Source organism: Elaeis guineensis, chromosome 3 (assembly GCF_000442705.2).
Source record: "Elaeis guineensis isolate ETL-2024a chromosome 3, EG11, whole genome shotgun sequence".
Classification (NCBI taxonomy): Eukaryota; Viridiplantae; Streptophyta; class Magnoliopsida; order Arecales; family Arecaceae; genus Elaeis; species Elaeis guineensis.
The window spans coordinates 108,219,780-108,240,797 of NC_025995.2; the positions used below are offsets into that span (position 1 = coordinate 108,219,780).

Consider the following 21,018-nt stretch of genomic DNA (forward strand, 5'->3'; position numbering starts at 1 on the left):
TCATTCTCACAACTTTGTTGGCAAGTTAATTATTCACAAGTTGACGTTTTCATGAATGAAGACATTAAGGAGCAAAAGATTTCGTCAGCACAAGGGCAAAATAGGTGATTTAGCCTATATCCTCATCCAAGCTCCTGAACGGGCATTAGTAGAAAGCAAAAATTACACCAAATCTGGCAGCATATCAAAATCAACACACAGAATTTACATTGCCTTGCATCAGCTAAACAAGGATGATGATCCATTTATGAAACAGCATGCTCGCTCTTTTCTATCATACATTGCAGCTAAAATCCTCTTCGGGTCCTCACGGAGACAGCTTTCTTCCCTCCATTTGAGTGTTGCATGTGCATCTTATCTGCAGGATCCACGAAAACGCTTTCAGTTCTTGATCCAGCTTCAGAATAATACATTGCAGCATTATCTTCATCCTTTGATCCCCATCCCTTCTGATCCATCTCTTCATGCAAAGACTCATTCATATTATATCTTACTGGGTTTCTTCGGTAAGGAGGCTGAAGGTAAGAGACTCGTTGCTTGTCAGATAAGCTTTCATCTGAAGCCAAGTCAAAGCGACTGTGCATTTGGTTCCCACGTCCATTTCTTCCCAGCACGTCCATCTCACTCTCATCGAACAAAATTTCCTTCCCTCTTGGCCCCGGGGAGCTCAATTCATTTGAAGCCATTTTTTTATCCTGAAATGGAGCCTCAGTAGGATCTGAGCTTGAAGAAGATGAGGATCTCTCCAGCCATGGCATGAACTTGTTATGTGCCGGTGTCTCCTCTTCTGACTCTGAACTGTAGCTCTGGACCGGATGGATCTTCTCAACGTCGCTAACTCCCGTCCAAGTTTCGTCCTCAATATTCGGGGTCTGTTCATATAATCCAGTTTTCCTTTCACCATCTGATTTGGCCGGACCACCGAAATCGTCCCCTTGAGACTCTGATCGCGAGATCTCCACCGCAGCCCTTGCAGCTGCTGCAGCATGTGCCGCAGATTCGTAGGCAGCTTGTGCCGCACTCGCCACATCTTTGTACTTCTGCCGACGTCTTCGCAGGGACGAACTCTCGTCCTGATCCAATTCAGACACCTCCTGGGTGGTATCCAGTGACATGTTCACCACTGGCTGGCTCTGATTCCTTCTCTGCTCCGGGTAATTTGGATCCACCTGCATCAAAAGTGTCCGATAATCAGTAACGTGCTCGAAGATAGGTAATTAGACATCATCAGCTAACCTCTGGGATCTCAGGAGGCGGCTCATCGAAATCCAGTTTGATCCCTTTCTCGGCAGCAATCTCCTTTGTCACCCTCTGTCTGTTTTCCAGGCTTGGCTGTCTGGTTGACAGCTTCTGTATCATCTGCAAAGGATTCAAAGCCGAACATTCCTTTAAAAAAAAAAAAATCGAGCGGTGATCAAAGAAATCCATAAACTCAGAACATATGAATCAATACTACCTTCGGATTTACTCCACAACTGTTCCGCAGCTCGACTGCTGCAGCAGCAAATTCCTTCCCGAACAGGGATGCAAACATATATCGAGCACTTTGCAGCTCGTGTAGGTCCCCACACCTCGAGGCAGCAAAGATTAGGCTCGAGATCGCCTCCCGGAGCTCCTCCGGGCACTCCCTGCACTCATAGTGACCAAACCAATGTTTTGAAAAGCGGCAGAAGAAGAGATAGTACTGTTCCACTAAAACCAGCAAAGGCCAAGGTAAGAAAGACCCACTTCTGGTGCTCCAAGAGGATAGCCCTCTCGGTGACGAGATGGCAGTAGCCTTCTATCATCACATACACATCCAACATGTTCTGCTCCTTTATCGCATGCTCCACCTGAAACACAACCACCAAAACTAGTCCAGCATCAGAAACACCGTTTTTTTCTTTTACGTTAAATTTTGGTATGCAACATAGGTCGATAGATGGGTGATTCGAGTGTCTTAACCCGGAGGAGAGCGCGGTCAACATGGTCGAGTTGGAGGAGCTGAGCGACGTCGCCACGGGCCTGGGCGCACCGGACCTTGCGGTGGTTGCGGAGTATGGCGAGGCGAGATACGGTGAGGCCGAGGAGGGTCTTGAGCTTGGATATCTTCCTTGAGGTCCTTCTCAGCAGAAAGTCCAGCTTCTTTCCCATCTGCTCCTCTTCCTCGGAATAGCCAACCACCGGCTTCAGAGGCTTAGGAGCAGTGTGGGGAAGCCAAGAGCTGGTTTTGTCTGTATAATTAATTGCTCATATGAGTGCTATTGCTTTTATAGTCTAACGTGGTTTCTTGAAGGCTAAGGGTTTTCTGCGGTTGCCGACTTCAGCGGGGTCGGCATTTGGGTACGTAGTACGCTGTCAAGTTTTGGGTCCGAGCAATGGGCTGCTGTCAAAAGAGGCAGCTCTAGTTTGGTTAGGTTGTACATTGAGGTCCGTGTTTTAGACTAACGTGTCGACGATTTAGGGATGAAAATTTAGTGCCGATTGGCTTGGCTGGGGGTTCAGATTTTGATGAAAAAAATGACCACAGTTTCATTTACTGAAATCATTTCTTAAGCGAAAATTCTTATTACATATTAGATATTTATCATACAATAAAATGAAGCAACTAATAGTTTCTAAAGCACCCCAGTGCTTCTGGTTTCGTGTTTATATATGTTGCTGGGTTGTCTATTGTAAAAAGTTACTTTACCGGATGGAGGGTGAGTCAATATGTGTTAACTAACCTTGTTTTGCGATAATGTAGCATCTCATGCTTCTTACCAAAAAAGCACCCCAGTGCCAGGCCATAAATAAATAGACGCAATACTTCATGTCTTGTCTAATCAAGTGAAAATTTTTTCATGAATCTGATCATATAAATATTCAAGGACTTGAGACAAAAAATATTTCGGCCCCACAGAAGATATAGGCCAACTACGACCATCCCGGCCCCTCAAGCCCATCGTATCCTCCTCCTCCTCCCAAAAAAGAGGATACAACAGCTTAATTAAATGTCCCTTCTAATAACTGAAATGGTTAGAGTGATTTTTTAAAACATAATTTGGAGTTCTAGTGCCCTTACCATTCCTTGATTACGCTAAACATATCTGTCTAAAAGGTGTATGGCTGTGTATGCATTTAATAGTCTTAGATTATAGTGCATTTTTTAAGAAATGTAATATATTTACCACAGTTTCAATATCTCTAAATATCCAAGGTGCAAGCCCTTCCATTCAAAAAAAAAAAAAAAAAATCTTTTGGGGTCCTATTAACTAGCACCAAGGACCCGGTTCAATATTCTCGTCCTCACCTAGATACCGACCAAGATTCTTCCTATTCTTGCTTTACAAAAAGAAAAACATTAATATTTTAATCAAACTCGTTTTGGAATACAAAGGAGATTATTTTAGTTTACATACACACAATTCCAGTGGACGGGGGCCATCAACCTATCTGATATCATTCGGATCACCATCACAGCCACATAATCATCCAGCAGCCATGTACGCACAAGCAATAAAATTTATTTGTTTGTTTGAGCCCATATGTATATACGTATAAAATCTCACCATGGAAAAACTGTTTGATAAAAATAACGAAAACGTATACGTGAGGACTGGTTTTCTATTTCAAATCCCCTTTCATCCTTTTTAGGTTTGGCATCCCCCCCCCTCAGGCTTTGGCGTTGCCCGTGGGTAACCCAAAAGAGGTACAAGTCAATGATTGCTCGATCGCTATTCTTACGAGAGTTGGCAAAGTAAAACCATCCCTAAGAGGCGGCAAGACTCGGCCTTGGTGCGCGTTGGGTCATGCTTTTGGGTGGGAACCGCGTTTTTGTCCTGACGCGGACACCTCCATTATTGCTGAGACGTGGTCGCGTCCGGCTGCCCTCCACACGCCACCGCTTGTTTCTGGTTTCTGCGAAGCTGCTTGCAAGCAAAATAGAAGATAACTTCGTGATCTATCCTCGGCTTTCAGCCTGGCGGTGGTCCAAGATCTAGAAGAGGTAATGGGATCCAGCGTATTCCAGTTTCTAGATTTTGGAATCCAGCGTATTCAATTGGCATATTCATCCTTTAGATAGTGGGACGCCAAGCATGGGAGTCCATATATATGAAGGTGACCCGTTTAATTAGAGGGGCTGCAATTGTGCTGCATAATAAAATCATGATAAATGCACTTGGTACATATCTAGTCTACTATATCCACTATTGCTCTATAAGACTAACTCTTCTTAGGTATATTTGATTGTCCATGTTTCCCTGCTCCTTGTGCGAATTTCTATCTTGCGTTTCCTTTGCCTGCATCTCTCCCATGTGAAGTAGACTAGTCCTGGTTTTCCTACCTGAGACTGGTTAGTTGGTCAGCGTGTATTGCAATTAACTACAAAAGTTGAAGATTCGAGTCATTCCTCTGACACTTCTGATTTATTCAAATAAATCTTATTTTTTTTTTAAAAAAAAAGATATATTGCTGTGAATTTCTAACTTGGATCAACTCGACTGGAGTTAGACGATGACCGCAGGATGACAATGGCTAAATCTATAAAATAAGTCTCTGATTGGAGTTGGCTCCGACAGAAATTCTCCAACGTTTAAGTCAGAAATTCGGAACGGACGAAAAAGAGTGAGCGTGTATTGGATGAGAAATTATTACAATTTGAGAATCCCCTACTAGTCTCTATTTATAAACAAGTGAGAGCCATTAAAGGATAGGAGTGTGGGAGCACAGCTCCTACCAAATTAGGCACGATGTGCCTCGAACCGTCTGCTTGAATCGAGGGAATTTGAATGATCGTTAATGCCTTGCTCACACACTTGTAACCATCAACGGATGTTACGAGATTCGAAAATCCATTCGGAGCTGGGGTCAATCTTTTCCTTTATATATCAGATAGGGTCGACAACTATTCTCGTTTGCAGCATCTGCTAAGATCGATATAGGATGTATCTTGGGTCGGACAAATGAGGTCAGCTCAGAAGACATAAGGTCGGTCAAGAATAAAGTCGATAAGATTGAGTTTCCTTTCTTAGCATCAACAAAGATAAGATTCTCCCCGTATCAACGTGCATCACATATACTGCATTGTAGTATGATATAATAAGGACATGCAAAACAATCAATCTTGGTCTGAAAAGGAAATAGCATCTCACCTTCAAATGCTGATCATCCGCGGATATTCAGATATATAATAAAAGCATAAGATAAAAGACATCACATTACCTTTGTATCGATATGATATAATGACCGGGTTCACGGGAGGCATGCATGATTTTATTTTAAAAGAATGCTGGAAATGTTATTTTATTATGTATAATTCAAGAAATTTTACGTATGATTGAAAATATTGCAAATGACCTACACCATTCGGCCTAAATTTCTTCATGACATTTTTTATTTATAAAAATCAAGAATATTTTTTTTCAAACCGATATTTTCAGAGCTGGTTTTATTATTTCTGATCAATAAATTATAAACTGACAACTGTATCTCTTACTATAATGACGAATGATATCTATTGTATTAAAGGACATAATGATTGGTATTGTCTCAAAAAAAACAATAAAATCAATTTTAAGCAAAACTCGTTTTTGTCTAAAATTTGAATGTCTGCGCATGAAGACTTACGTCCGCTGCAGATAGGTCTGAAAAAATGCATCAACATAGCAAGCTAACGGCAACGTAGGGCTTGCGTGCATTTGAGCACAAAAGACAAGCTTGGCGAGAATTTCAAATGCCCGTCTTCCCCTTTCCACGTCGCTATCGTGTATTTTTTACGTTTGTTTCAGGCTTTTAGGTGGAAAGCTAGCGAACCTTCTCTTCCACTCGTTTGAAGCACAACGAAGATACCAATGGAGTGCATGCAGTTGAAGTAACCAAAAAAAAAAGGTTCTTGCAGTTGAGTGCAGAGAACGAAAAGGTTGCAACGTCTCTTTTCTTTTTGTTTTCATGGGAAGTGAGCCGAAGGCATCAACTTTTGGTTGGGAATTTTTTTTTTTTTTTTTTCCTTTTGGGTGCAACTATCGGTTGGAAATTTGACTGCTAGGACTTGTCTCCAATCTCCACGCGTTGTCATCATCAGACTCACGTTCGACGACGTTGCTCATGACTCGTTAGAGAAGTTTCCATCGCAGTCCCGCCTCGTCCACGTTGTCTGAAAAAAGGAAGAGGAAACGTAAATACCAAATCACGGTGTTATCGTTCAAATCCATTCCTGCGCATTTTATATTGGTACGTCTCCTTCGCTCAAGCAGACTATTGAGAATCGCCAATAATTACGGTAGTCCCAATAATTTTTTGAGACATAGCTAATATAATAATTTTGGACAACCTCTTTCGTGTTACAAGGATGTACACAAATGGTTGATAAATAAATAATAACAATCATATATGCTTCATGACCATTAATATTTGTTGTATGGCAATCATTCGAGATCTTGAAAGACACTTAAAATGCCATTGTTGAATATGAACCTCTATAATAGGATTATAGTGTAATAATATATAATATGGCATTTAAAGGAATTTATGTATATATTTTATTTTTGAAAAAGAAATAACTGTTAAATATAGCATTACAGCCAACACATATTATCATGATACAACCAATAAAATCACAATCTTAGTAACATTCAGTGGACTCTTATTTGTCCTAAAATATCCAAAACTATTATCTACTATTATAACATTCCAACATCTATATTTGTCCGATTCAACAAGCTTAAAATTTTATTTCTGAAGAATTATATTTTTGAGAAAAAAATATGTCATCAAATATTAGTCGATTACAAAAAGATTCTCATCCCAAAGCAAGACTGATATATTGCTTTTTCATTCGACAGAATGCATCTTTTCCACCGTCCATGTTACCACATCAATCCTTAACTATCATATAGAACTTACCAATAGTTGACCAACATGCATGCATGTTGTAGCATTGCTCATAACAAAATAGTCGTTATAGAAAATAACACATAGGCAATATTTATATTTAACAATTCTATTATATATCAACGGATTGAAATATTATTTTTTCGAATTGACCATTACTTGGGATAAAAAAAATCATTTTCATAATATAAACGATGAAAAATTGTTGAATAATGGCCTTGATTCCTGTTATACCACTGTCATTGTTGCTGGATTATGTCTATATAATGATAGTTTTTCAACGTCCATCTTGCATATACACCACAGTTGGAAGGCCTTTGAAGCCGTCATAACGCACGACCTCAGCTCCTTGTTTCAATCCTTGACTGAAACCACCACCTCGGCTTCGCAGTTTGCGTATAAGATTCTTCGGTACAGCTGGTCAATTGAGGGATCGTTCCCAGCCTTACGAAGTAACATGAGCAGCTACAGGAACGTCCAATGACTGCCTTCTGTTATACCAGTCGACAGTCCTTCTAACATCAATACATGTCGGCAGGTACATGTCATCCCCAAATTTCCACGGATTTTCGGTAGACCTTTATTGCTGGGCCCACATTTCAAATGTCAAGGCAAAAAATTTCAACGTGGTCCTCGTGGCCTGACCGTTGCTTCCACTGTTTAACGGTCAGCCGCAGCTCGCCCAGATCCAATCAATGTTCTCTTTCGAGGGCTGAGTTGCGAAGCTTTATGTACCCCCCTACTCTGGTCATGTATTAGACTAAATCTCTCTGCTCTTCCATCTATGATATGATCCCAGCGAGGTAGGTTCTACTCAACTCGTAGCAAATCCGGGACAGATATAGGAAATGGTAAAACAAGCTTCAAACCCAATCAATTTTTTAAAAAAAAAAAAAAAAAAATCCCATTCCAAGAGAAAAAATTTGATTTGTATTTTTTTTTTTTGGTTGTGGCTTTATAAATCCATTTAACCTATTCCATCTAACAACACTACCTGCCCTGCTTCATCTTGAGTTAAGTATTTGATGAATATGGATAATGGCCTATTAGACCTATACCACCCATTGCCATCCCTACCTACTTCAGCCTCTTCAACGACCGGACATGATCTCAATCTATGAATCACGCTCCAATCCCTTCCTAACGCACCAGCCTCTCATACCAAGAGGGCCAAGGTCATATTGGTGATCGGTAGGCCCGTGTTCCAGCCCACCACCCACGAGTTCACTGGGGCGGGGTAGAAATGCGGCGAAGCTTGTTCCGTAAAACAAACCCAAAACCAATTTGGGCTCTAATTGGGCCTTGTGCATAATATACGAGCCTGGCCCAATCCCTCTGGTTTTCTTATAGTTAAAGAGTAATTCTTTGTGCACCACCTGCGGTCTAGAAAGTCTGATGTGGAGCGCACCACCTCGCTCGATTGGTCCACAGGAGCAGAGAGAACGGAGGCAGTGTCTTGTCTCATCGATGAATACATTTAATGCACGTCATAATCCATTTTTCAATTTTGGTTCAATTTTAATGTGACCAAAATGCCCTTTCCCATCAAAACGACTTTTGATATATCTTTCCATTTGGCTGAAAATTTTGAATGCTGCTCCTCTCTCCTCTTCCTCCTTTTATTGATCTTCTGTCCATTCAAGAAAAAAATTTTCAGCCATAATTCTACATCCAGGATTTTTGAGTAGCATCTAGATAATATACGTCTGTCCAAGTAACATGTCCCACCTATCAGGAAGTAAAATATCATCTATAGATATTTTTTTACGATTTCTGATTGTTCTTGTATTATAGCAGCTCTTTGATAGTTAAGCGAAGTTAATGCTTTAGTTAGGTTTCAGATGGAGTTCTTTTTTCAGTTTTGAGTACAGCATGTCATAAAAATATTATCATCTTTTTTGACATTTTTATGAGTCAAATTTATAACATTCGACGTTAAATTTATGATATCCCATACCTAAAATGCCTACCGATGGCAGTTTCGACAATATTATGATATCCCAGGTCCAAATGATGATATTATATCTCCATATTATGACATCATATGTCAATATTCTAGCATTCGATAGTTAAAAAAAATAATTTTTTTTTGATATTTTTATAATATTTTGGGTGAAGATGATGACATTCGATGTAAAAATTATGACATACTGTAGGTGAAATGCCTATCAAAAATAGTTGTGATGATATTATAACATTTTAGATCAATATTATAATATTATACATCGATATTAAGACATCTTATAGGAAAAATAAATAAAAAATATTTTTTTGATATTTTTATGACATTGTGTGTTGAAATTATGATATTAGACGATAAATTATGATATCGTATATATAAAATACCTATCGAACACACGTTTTGATATTTTTAAGGCATTGTATAGGTAAGAAAAATCCAGAAAACTTATTTTGATATTTTTATGATATTTTGTGTCGAAATTATGATATTTGAAGTTCAAAAGATGACATCCTGTAAATAAATGATGCCATTAGATGAAATTATGACATCCCAAGTACAAAAGATGACATTATATGTCAATATTATGATATCCTGGATATAAAACAAAATGGAAGAGCTTTCCTTTGATATTTTTATGACATCTTGAATCGAAATAATGACATCCTTTATTTAGATTATGACATCCTGCAGGTAAAAAAGCTATGAAGTGTACTCTCTGACAATTTTATGACATTCTACTACAAATTTATGACATTTGATGTTAATATTATGACATCGTATTATTAAAATACTTCCAAAAAATATTTTTGACAATATTATGATATACTGTAGGTAAAATTATGGCATTCTAGATTAATATTATGACATCTGGTATTTAAAACTCCTCCAAGATATAGTTTTTAACAATTTTATGATATCGTAGCACCAAATTATTACATTGTGGTATGATATAATAATATCGTATAGGTAAAACACCTTCCGAATATAGTTTTAACAAGCTTATGACATAATTGATCAAATTTATTGATTTTTTTTAAAATTATGACATTTTGTACATATGACTCCTTCGAAGTTTACTTTATTATATTTTTATGGCATCCTAGTTCAAAATTATGATATCTTGATCAAAATTATGATATTTTGTAGGTGAAACGCCAATCGAAAATAATTTTTTTGATAATGGTATGATATTTTGTGTTAAAAATTATTGTATTTTGTAGATAAAATGCATCCTATATATGGTTATGACAATATTAGTACATCGTATATCAAAATTATGATAATATATGTTATGATATTTTAGTATTGACATTCTGTAGATAAAACGCCTCTCAGTGATTGTGCCGACAATCTTATGACAGCATGTGGTGATTTTCTGGAGAATCCATCTGCTCCTATTGCACCATATTTAGATAATGATAATATTGATCCTCATGTTGGAATGGAGTTCGATTTAGTAATCGATGTTTACAATTTCTACAATGCTTATGCGATAAGAGTCGGTTTTGGAATCACAACTATGTGCAGTAGGTCCAATAAAAAAAATTATGCTTCAAACATCTAACATGCTAGAGGGAAGAAAAATTCAAGAAAATGGATAATTCCATGAATCTTAGGGATATCGACAAAATTGATTGTAAGGTCTCAATAAAAATCAGACTTAATTAGGGATACCGACACATATTAGCATGATACAACCAATAAAATCACAATCTTAGTAACATTCAATGGACTCTTATTTGTCCTAAAATATCCAAAACTATTATCTACTCACTACAAGAAAATTAATTTTTTGTGATTAAATATTTTCGTCGCTAAAAGTATTTGCGATGAAATATATCGTCGCTAAAAGTTTATAGAGAAAATCTCGTAGCAAAAGACCTTATTGACGAAAAAATTTTATTTCGTCACAAAAAATAGTCAACCTAGATGACGAAGTATTCGCTGTATTAGCGACGAAAAAATTTTGTAGCAAGAGCTTAAATTTTTGTCGCTAAAATTACAACAAAAAATAATTTCGTCGTAAAAAATAATTTTTTATTTTTTAAATTTTTTTATCTTAACGATGAAAATTGAATTTTATCATAAATATTAGCGATGAAAATAATTTCATCGCTAAATATAGTGATTAAAAAAAAATATCCTCTTATTTTTTGCGACGAAACTTTTCTTTCGTCATAATATTTTGCGACGAAAAAAAAATTCATTGTAAAAAATGGTGACAAAATTCATCGCAAAAAAATTCATCGCAAAAATTTCATCACGATATTTGCGACGAAATAAAAATTTTATCGCTATAATTATGATAAAATAAAAATTTCATCGCGATAATGGCGACGAAATAAAAATTTCGTCGCGATAATGGCGACGAAAAAAAAATTTCATCGCGATAATGGCAACGAAATAAAAATTTCATCGCAAAAAATTGATACTTTTAGCGATGAAATTATTTTTTCGTCGCAAAATTTGCAATGAAATAAAAAATTTCGTCGCAATGTATAATAAAAATTTTATTTTTTTGGGTTCACAAATTTTTTTTGCGACGAAATTAATATTTCATCGTTAAATTAAATTTTGGATAAAAAATTTAGTTTTTATTTTTTTTATCAAAAAAAATCTACTCAAATACAAATTCTCAGATGAAACATATTTTACATAATAATATATTAACACAATAGAAATATTATAATTCAAAATGCCAATTCCAAGTAACAAAAAGTTTCATAACCATCATTGTCATGTACAAAAATATAAGTCCATATACCATTTTAAATTTAAAAAAACTACAAACTAGGTATGATCTGACTCATTAGCCTCGTTTCCTTCTCTAGGCGTCGATGCCTGACCCGATATGTATCGCGATGGTGGTGCAGAGACGGTATCATGTGACTGTAGAGGTGCTAACTCAGAAGCATCAATATCGAGCCGTCCCGCCATTGCAGCCACTATCCTCTCAAGCATTTGACTACGATTCATCCAGTAATTAATCTGATCTTGCATCATGCTCATGGATGTCCTAACTGTCTCTAGCACCGATGCATCATCAGACCGGTCGGATGACGAACTGCGTGATTTTTTGGACCGCATGCTATGACCAGATCCTAGCTGCCGCTCGAGGACGGTATCCAAAATCATATCATCTATCATCAAACAAACCTGCTGCGATCCAGTATCACCGTCAAATCCAATCTCCCTCGTCGTCTGCTCTCTCAATTATAACATTTTTTTTCTTTACAATAAACCAAATAAAATCATAATTTTTTTTCAAACTCTTTAAAAATATTCAAAATGTAGAGTAATGATACTTACATGATGCTGTCTCGCCTCCTCGGTCACGAACTCGTCACTCTTATTTTGATAGAATTTAGCATAGGCGTCAACTCCGGATAGTCCCTATTCAAACAAAAAAAAAAAGAAGAAAAAGGATATCAAAATAATATAAATATTTAATAGGAAGTTACAAAGTATGATTGCAAATTGGGAGGGGAGGAGGAGGAGGTCGGAGTCGGAGAGGAAGCAGAGGGAGAGGGAGACGGCGAAGGCGAGGAGGGAGAGGACAGGCGTGAGGTCCTCTGCGGTGAAGGGGGGACTGGGAGAGGGCCTACTCTTCTTCCCGGAGGTGGAGGCGACGGAGGAGTGACGCTTTCCACCGCTTATGGGGGAGGGAGGCCTCGACCGACGACGGTGGCGGGGAGGGAGGACTCGACCGACTGTGACACAGTGGAGACCGAGAGGAAGAGAAAGAAATAGGACGGTGCATGGAGGAGAGGGTGGCAAGGCAGGAGGGAGACGGCGCGTTGGGGGGTGGGCTCGATTGGCGATGGGGGGTGGGCTCGAGCGGCGACGGTGGCGGGGAGGGAGGGCTCGACAGTGGCGGGGAGGGAGAGAGAGAGGATGGTGGTCGAGAGGGAGAGAGAGAGAGGATGGTGGCGGGGAGGGAGAGCACTTATCGGGAAGGATGACCGACGATCGGAGAGGGAGGACTGTCACCGGAGATCGGGGAGGGAGAAAGAGCTTGGACGACCGCGGCGGCGTGGGCAAATTTTTGATTAGGGTAAATTTTTGCCCTATTTCAAAGTATTTTTTTAATTAAAAAATATTTAGCGACGAAATAAATTCGTTGCGAAAAGTAAACATTTTGTCGCAAAAAAATATATATTTTTTGCAACAAAATTTTTTTCAACGAAATTTTAATTTCGTCTCAAATATAAAAAAATTATTGTAAAAATCAAGTTTTTTGCAACAAAAAAATATTTCGTTGCAAAAAATTTAATTTTTTGCGATGCAATTATTTTCGTCGCAAAAAAAAAAATTTAGCAACGAAACATTTTTCCGTCGCCAAAAAAAATAATTTTTTGCGATGAAAAAAATTTTCGTCTCTAAACATCAATTTCTAGCAACGAAAATTAAAATTTCGTAGCAAAATATTTAAATTTTTTTAATAAAATAAATGTTAGCGATGAAATAGTTTCGTCGCTAAATATAAATAAAATTGATTGAAAAAATCCTTATTTTTTGCAACGAAATATCAATTTCGTCGCAAACAATGTAATTTTTTTGCGATAAAATTTTTTTCATCGCAGAAAAATATTTTTTTGCTACGAAAAAATATTTCATCACAAAAAATATTAGTTTTTGCAATGAAACAAAAATTTCATCGTTAAAGATCAACTTCTAGCAACAAAAATAAAATTTTCGTTGCAAAAGATATCACTTTTTGCATCGAAATTTTTTTTGTCGCAAATACCTGATTTTGGGGACGAAATTTAAATTTCATTGTAAAAGTTTAATTATTGATGACGAAATAAATTTCGTCGCTAAAATTTCATCGTTAAAAATTAAATTCTTTATAGTGATTATTATAACATTCCAACACCTTTATTTGTCCAATTCAAGCTTAAAATTTTATTTCTGAAGAATTATATTTTTAAGAAAAAAATATGTCATCAAATGTTAGTCGATTACAAAAAGATTCTCGTCCCAAGACTGACATATTGCTTTTTCATTCGACAGAATGCATCTTTTCCACCGTCCATGTTACCACATCAATCCTTAACTATCATGTAGAACTTACCAATAGTTGACCAACATGCATGCATGTTGTAGCATTGCTCATAACAAAATAGTCGTTATAGAAAATAACACATAGGCAATATTTATATTTAACAATTCTATTATATATCAACGGATTGAAATATTATTTTTTCGAATTGACCATTACTTGGGATAAAAAAAATCATTTTCATAATATAAACGATGAAAAATTGTTGAATAATGGCCTTGATTCCTGTTATACCACTGTCATTGTTGCTGGATTATGTCTATATAATGATAGTTTTTCAACGTCCATCTTGCATATACACCACAGTTGGAAGGCCTTTGAAGCCGCCATAACGCACGACCTCAGCTCCTTGTTTCAATCCTTGACTGAAACCACCACCTCGGCTTCGCAGTTTGCGTATAAGATTCTTCGGTACAGCCGGTCAATTGAGGGATCGTTCCCAGCCTTACGAAGTAACATGAGCAGCTACAGGAACGTCCAATGACTGCCTTCTGTTATACCAGTCGACAGTCCTTCTAACATCAATACATGTCGGCAGGTACATGTCATCCCCAAATTTCCACGGATTTTCGGTAGACCTTTATTGCTGGGCCCACATTTCATATGTCAAGGCAAAAAATTTCAACGTGGTCCTCGTGGCCTGACCGTTGCTTCCACTGTTTAACGGTCAGCCGCAGCTCGCCCAGATCCAATCAATGTTCTCTTTCGAGGGCTGAGTTACGAAGCTTTATGTACCCCCCCTACTCTGGTCATGTATTAGACTAAATCTCTCTGCTCTTCCATCTATGATATGATCCCAGCGAGGTAGGTTCTACTAAACTCGTAGCAAATCCGGGACAGATATAGGAAATGGTAAAACAAGCTTCAAACCCAATCAATTTTTTTTTAAAAAAAAAAAAAAATCCCATTCCAAGAGAAAAAATTTGATTTGTATTTTTTTTTTTGTTTTGGTTGTGGCTTTATAAATCCATTTAACCTATTCCATCTAACAACACTACCTGCCCTGCTTCATCTTGAGTTAAGTATTTGATGAATATGGATAATGGCCTATTAGACCTATACCACCCATTGCCATCCCTACCTACTTCAGCCTCTTCAACGACCAGACATGATCTCAATCTATGAATCACGCTCCAATCCCTTCCTAACGCACCAGCCTCTCGTACCAAGAGGGCCAAGGTCATATTGGTGATCGGTAGGCCCGTGTTCCAGCCCACCACCCACGAGTTCACTGGGGCGGGGTAGAAATGCGGCGAAGCTTGTTCCGTAAAACAAACCCAAAACCAATTTGGGATCTAATTGGGCCTTGTGCATAATATACGAGCCTGGCCCAATACCTCTGGTTTTCTTATAGTTAAAGAGTAATTCTTTGTGCACCACCTGCGGTCTAGAAAGTCTGATGTGGAGCGCACCACCTTGCCTGATTAGTCTACGTAGCGCTCTTGTGGCCAATGTGACCGGCCGTCCACAAGAGCAGAGAGAACGGAGGCAGTGTCTTGTCTCATCGATGAATACATTTAATGCACGTCATAATCCATTTTTCAATTTTGGTTCAATTTTAATGTGATCAAAATGCCCTTTCCCTTCAAAACTATTTTTGATATATCTTTCCATATGGCTGAAAATTTCGAATGCTGCTCCTCTCTCCTCTTCCTCCTTTTGTTGATCTTCTGTCCATTCAAGGAAAAAATTTTCAGCCATAATTCTGCATCCGAGATTTTTGAGTAGCATTTAAATAATATACGTCTGTCCAAGTAGCATGTCCCACCTATCAGGAAGTAAAATATCATCTATAGATATTTTTTTACGATTTCTGATTGTTCTTTTATTATAGCAGCTCTTTGATAGTTAAGCGAAGTTAATGCTTTAGTTAGGTTTCAGATGGAGTTCTTTTTTCAGTTTTGAGTACAGTATGTCATAAAAATATTATCATCTTTTTTGACATTTTTATGAGTCAAATTTATAACATTCGATATTAAATTTATGATATCTCATACCTAAAACACCTACCGATAGCAGTTTCGACAATATTATGATATCCCAGGTCCAAATGATGATATTATATCTCCATATTATGACATCATAAGTCAATATTCTGGCATTCGATAGTTAAAAAAATATATTTTTTTAATATTTTTATGATATTTTGGGTGAAGATGATGATATTCGATATAAAAATTATGACATACTGTAGGTGAAACGCCTATCAAAAATAGTTGCAATGATATTACAACATTTCAGATCAATATTATGATATTATACATCGATATTAAGACATCTTATAGGAAAAATAAATAGAAAATATTTTTTTGATATTTTTATGACGTTGTGTGTTAAAATTATGATATTAGACGATAAATTATGATATCTTATATATAAAATACCTATTGAACACACGTTTTGATATTTTTAAGGCATTGTACAGGTAAGAAAAATTCAGAAAATTTATTTTTGATATTTTTATGATATTCTGTATCGAAATTATGATATTCGAAGTTCAAAATATGACATCTTGTAAATAAATGATGCCATTGGATGAAATTATGACATCCCAAGTACAAAAGATGACATTATATGTCAATATTATGATATCCTGGATATAAAACAAAATGGAAGAGCTTTCTTTTGATATTTTTATGACATCTTGAATCGAAATAATGACATCCTTTGTTTAGATTATGACATCCTGCAGGTAAAAAAGCTATGAAGTGTACTCTCTAATAATTTTATGACATTCTACTACAAAATTATGACATTTGATGTTAATATTATGACATCGTATTGTTAAAATACCTCCAAAAAATATTTTTGACAATATTATGACATACTGTAGGTAAAATTATGGCATTCTAGATTAATATTATGACATCTGGTATTTAAAACTCCTCCAAGATATAGTTTTTAACAATTTCATGATATCGTAGCACCAAATTATTACATTATGGTATGATATAATGATATCGTATAGGTAAAATACCTTCCGAATATAGTTTTGACAAGCATATGACATAGTTGATCAAATTTATTGATTTTTTTTAAAATTATGACATTCTGTACATATGACTCCTTCGAAGTTTACTTTATTATATTTTTATGGCATCCTAGTTTAAAATTATGATATCTTGATCAAAATTATGACATCTTGTAGGTGAAACGCCTATCGAAAATAATTTTTTTGATAATGGTATGATATTTTGTGTTAAAAATTATTGCATTTTGTAGATAAAATGCATCCTATATATTGTTATGACAATATTATTACATCGTATATCAAAATTATGATAATATATGTTATGATATTTTAGTATTGACATTTTGTAGGTAAAATGCCTCTCAGTGATTATGCCGACAATCTTATGACAGCATGTGGTGGTTCTCTGGAGAATCTATCTGCTCCTATTGCATCATATTTAGATAATGATAATATTGATCCTCATGTTGGAATGGAGTTCGATTCAGTAATCGATGTTTACAATTTCTACAATGCTTATGCGAGAAGAGTCGGTTTTGGAATCACAACTGTATGCAGTAGGTCCAATAAAAAAAATTATGCTTCAAACATCTAGCATGCTAGAGGGAAGAAAAATTCAAGAAAATGAACAATTCCATGAATCTTAGGGATACCGGCAAAATTGATTGTAAGGCCTCAATAAAAATTAGACTTAATGACAAGACTGATAAGTGGAGATTGAAGGATGCTATTCTAGAACACCACCATGAGTTATCTATGCCAACCATCGCTTATTTACGGTCCCATAGGAAGATCAGCATATCAGAAAAAGTAGAGATTACAAACATGCATGCCATGAATATACCTACAACTCAAATATATTCTGTCATGGCAAGAAAGAAAGGGAGAAGAAGGCAACTAGAATTCACAGAGAAAGATGCTTATAATTACATTGGTCAAAAACGTCAAAGTCAGTTGAATGAAGGAAATGTATAGTCTATGATTGTCTACTTCACACAAATACAAGCTGAAAATATAAATTTCTTCTATATATTGAACTTAAATAGCAATGCGCAACTATGGAATGTGTTCTGGATCCATCTAAGGTCAAGAATGGTGTGCACTTATTTTGGTGATGTATTGACCTTTGACTCCATTTACCTCATAAATACATATCAAATGTCGTTCTATCTATTTATTGGAGTTAACCATCATGGACAGTCCATACTGCTTGGTTGTGTGTTGTTGTTGAATGAGAGGATGGAGATTTTTAAATGGGTATTTCAGTCATGGCTAGATAAAAATGATGGTAAAGCACCTCATGCCATTATCATCGATCAGGATAGGACGATCGAGGCTGCTGTCAGAGAAATTTTTTCTAGTGCACGACATCAATTTTATCTTTGGCACATCTTGCCTTGAAGAAGATTCCTAAAAAGATAGGCCATGTCTGCATAGCACATTCCAAATTTATGGTTGAATTCGATGATATTGTATATGACACAGTCACGATGCAGTCTTTCGAGGAGAAATAGGGACAACTCATGGACAAGTATGAAAAATGTAAGAGTGTAGATTGATTGCATAATGTCTACGAATACCGGGATAAATGGATTCCAGTTTATCTCAAGGTTACATTTTTTGCAGGTATGTTAGAATCATAACGTAATCTCCTTTTTGTAATCTTTATATGATATCATGTAATCTCCTTTGCTTTTGACATCCTTTCTAGGCCTATCCTTCTCTCAGAGGAGTGAGGGCATTAACTATTTTTTCAATGGGTTTATGAATTCGAAGACCACCCTGAAGGAATTCATCGAGAAGTATGAGGATACGTTGGAGAAAAGATTTAAAGCAGAAAACGAACAAGACAATAAATTCTTATAGATAAATTTTTTTGAGGTCATCCTCATCTTTTGAGAAACAAGCAGCAGTCATATACACAAGACACATATTCAAAAAATTTTAGATGGAGGTACTAGAAATGGCTATATCAAATGTTAGATTAACAGAAGAAGTTGATGACATCGCTGTTTATTCCGTGAAGTCATTCAACAAAATTGAAGTTTACAGAATTGAAAAGCAGATTGTCAAGACTATGGTGTATCATGGTGTAGTCGATTGGAGGAAGTGAAATGCCAGTGCAGATCATTCGAATTCAGGGGATACTTGTGCAGGCATGCCTTATTGGTTCTCCATCAGAATGAGATATTCGTATTCCTGATAAGTACATTCTTAGCAGATGATACAAGGATATAAAATACAGATTCGATGAATACGATTGCGATATCTAATTTTATGATAGGAGCATTAGAAAATTCAAATATGTCATCATTCTCTAATTGAATTACAATATGGTATCTATAAGCCAGTTGGATGAATATTAAAAATGGGAATGTCGAAATGCTACGCTTGTCCGAAGGAAGAAAGCGAAGAAAATGCCGGTCGCAGGAGTGGAAGAAAGACAAAGCAGTATTTTGGGAGAGAGATGAAAGTGGTTCAATTTCTTTGCTAAGCAAATGAGGCAAAAGTACCTTTTCAACATTTTGAAAAGACCTATTAATGATGCTGCAAAGTACGCCACCATCGAATATGGCAAAATTGGGGATGTCACATCCAACCACAAGGGTACTATCTGTCACATGTTTTACATAAAGTATGTCATAATATTAACATACCATATCATAAATATGACTTAGGATGTCGTAATATTGTCAGATCTATATAACATTATTTTTTTAACTATATAATGTCATAATTTTAACAACAGGATGTCATAATATTATCAAGACCACATTTCGGAGGCCTTTTAACCAAATGATGTCATAATCTTAACATCGTATGTCATAATTTTATAGTAGAATATCATAAAAATGTCAAAGAGTGTATTTCGAAGATGTCTTACCTACAGGATATCATAATATTAATCTATAATATCATAATTTTGACTCACAATGTCATTAAAATATCAAAAACTATAACTGTAGCTTTTTTACCCATAGGATGTTATTATTTTAATATAAAATATCATAATTTCGAATCAGAAAATTATAATAGTGTCAAAAAAAGTTCTCTTGAATATTTTTACGTACAGATTGGCATAATATTAACATTTAATGTCATAATTTAGATATGAGATATTATAATATTGTCAACATATATTTTTCATAGGACTTTTACCTATAGGGTGTCATAGTTTTAATGTTCAATATCATACTTCTGACCCAAGATGTAATAAAAATTTCAAAAATAGGTTTTCTTATTTCGTTTTACCTGTAGGATGTCATTATATTAACCTAAAATGCCATAATATTGACCGACGATATTATAAAATTATCAAAACTTGCATTCGAAAGGCATTTTACGTACAGCATATCATAACTTTTACATCAAATGTCATAATTTTGACATAAAATATCATAAAAATATTTAAAAAAGTTCATCATTTTCATTCTACCTATATGATATCATAACAACGATATATGATGTCATCATTCGGACATCGAATGTCATAATATTGTCGAAACTACCTTCGATGTACCTTCTACCTACAGGATGTCATAATTTCAACATAGAATACCATAATTTTGACCACGAATGTCATAAAATTGTCAACCAAAAATCTTCCGTTTTGTTTTACCTATAGAATGTCATTATATGGACATATAATATTATTATTTAGATCTGAAAAATCATAATATACTCAAAATTATCTTTGATAGGCATTTTAGTTACAGAATTTAACAATCTTAACGTCGAATAAATAAATTTTGTCCCAGGATGTCATAAAATTGTTCGAAAGTATACTTCCGACCTAACGTCGTAATATCAATATAAAATATCATCACATCTCGACTTATTATACTTTCATATAATATTTTTATGACATGTTGTATCCAAAAATAAAAAAAATATTTTCATTTGAAATCTACCTAATACTGTTACTCAAAAATCTGGAACGCAGAATTGCGGTTGAAAATTTTTTTTTGGATAGATAGAAGCTCAACAAAAGGAGGAAGAGGAGAGAGGAGCAGCATTTCGAAATTTCCAACCAGACAGAAAGATATATCAGGAGTTATTTTGAAAAAAAATATATTTTGATCATATTAAAATTAAATTAAATTTAAAAAATAAATTATAATATGTATTAAATATATTTGATGATGGGATAAAACACCGTCATCATTTCTC

At 35.8% G+C, this 21,018-nt stretch overlaps 1 protein-coding gene across 1 annotated transcript; it reads right to left on the bottom strand.

Moving 5' to 3' along the window:
* Positions 1-125: 125 nt before the first annotated feature.
* On the bottom strand, positions 126-2,236 carry LOC105041064 (uncharacterized). The gene is made up of 5 exons (XM_010917855.3): positions 1,945-2,236; positions 1,729-1,832; positions 1,457-1,628; positions 1,237-1,359; positions 126-1,169 (listed from the first exon to the last, which is right to left on the bottom strand). The coding sequence occupies exons 1-5, from the start codon at positions 2,131-2,133 to the stop codon at positions 288-290; spliced, it is 1,470 nt and encodes a 489-aa protein (XP_010916157.1). The 5' UTR covers positions 2,134-2,236; the 3' UTR covers positions 126-287.
* Between the last annotated feature and the right edge of the window lie 18,782 nt (positions 2,237-21,018).

What these genes read in the sequence shown, in the direction of transcription:
- LOC105041064 (XM_010917855.3), bottom strand. Translation starts at nt 2,133, where the DNA reads ATGGGAAAGAAGCTGGACTTTCTGCTGAGAAGGACCTCAAGGAAGATA. An exon ending in ATCCTCTTGGAGCACCAGAA is followed by an intron (nt 1,629 to 1,728) that starts GTGGGTCTTTCT and finishes CTATGAGTGCAG; the next exon opens with GGAGTGCCCGGAGGAGCTCC. An exon ending in GTTGTGGAGTAAATCCGAAG is followed by an intron (nt 1,360 to 1,456) that starts GTAGTATTGATT and finishes AATCCTTTGCAG; the next exon opens with ATGATACAGAAGCTGTCAAC.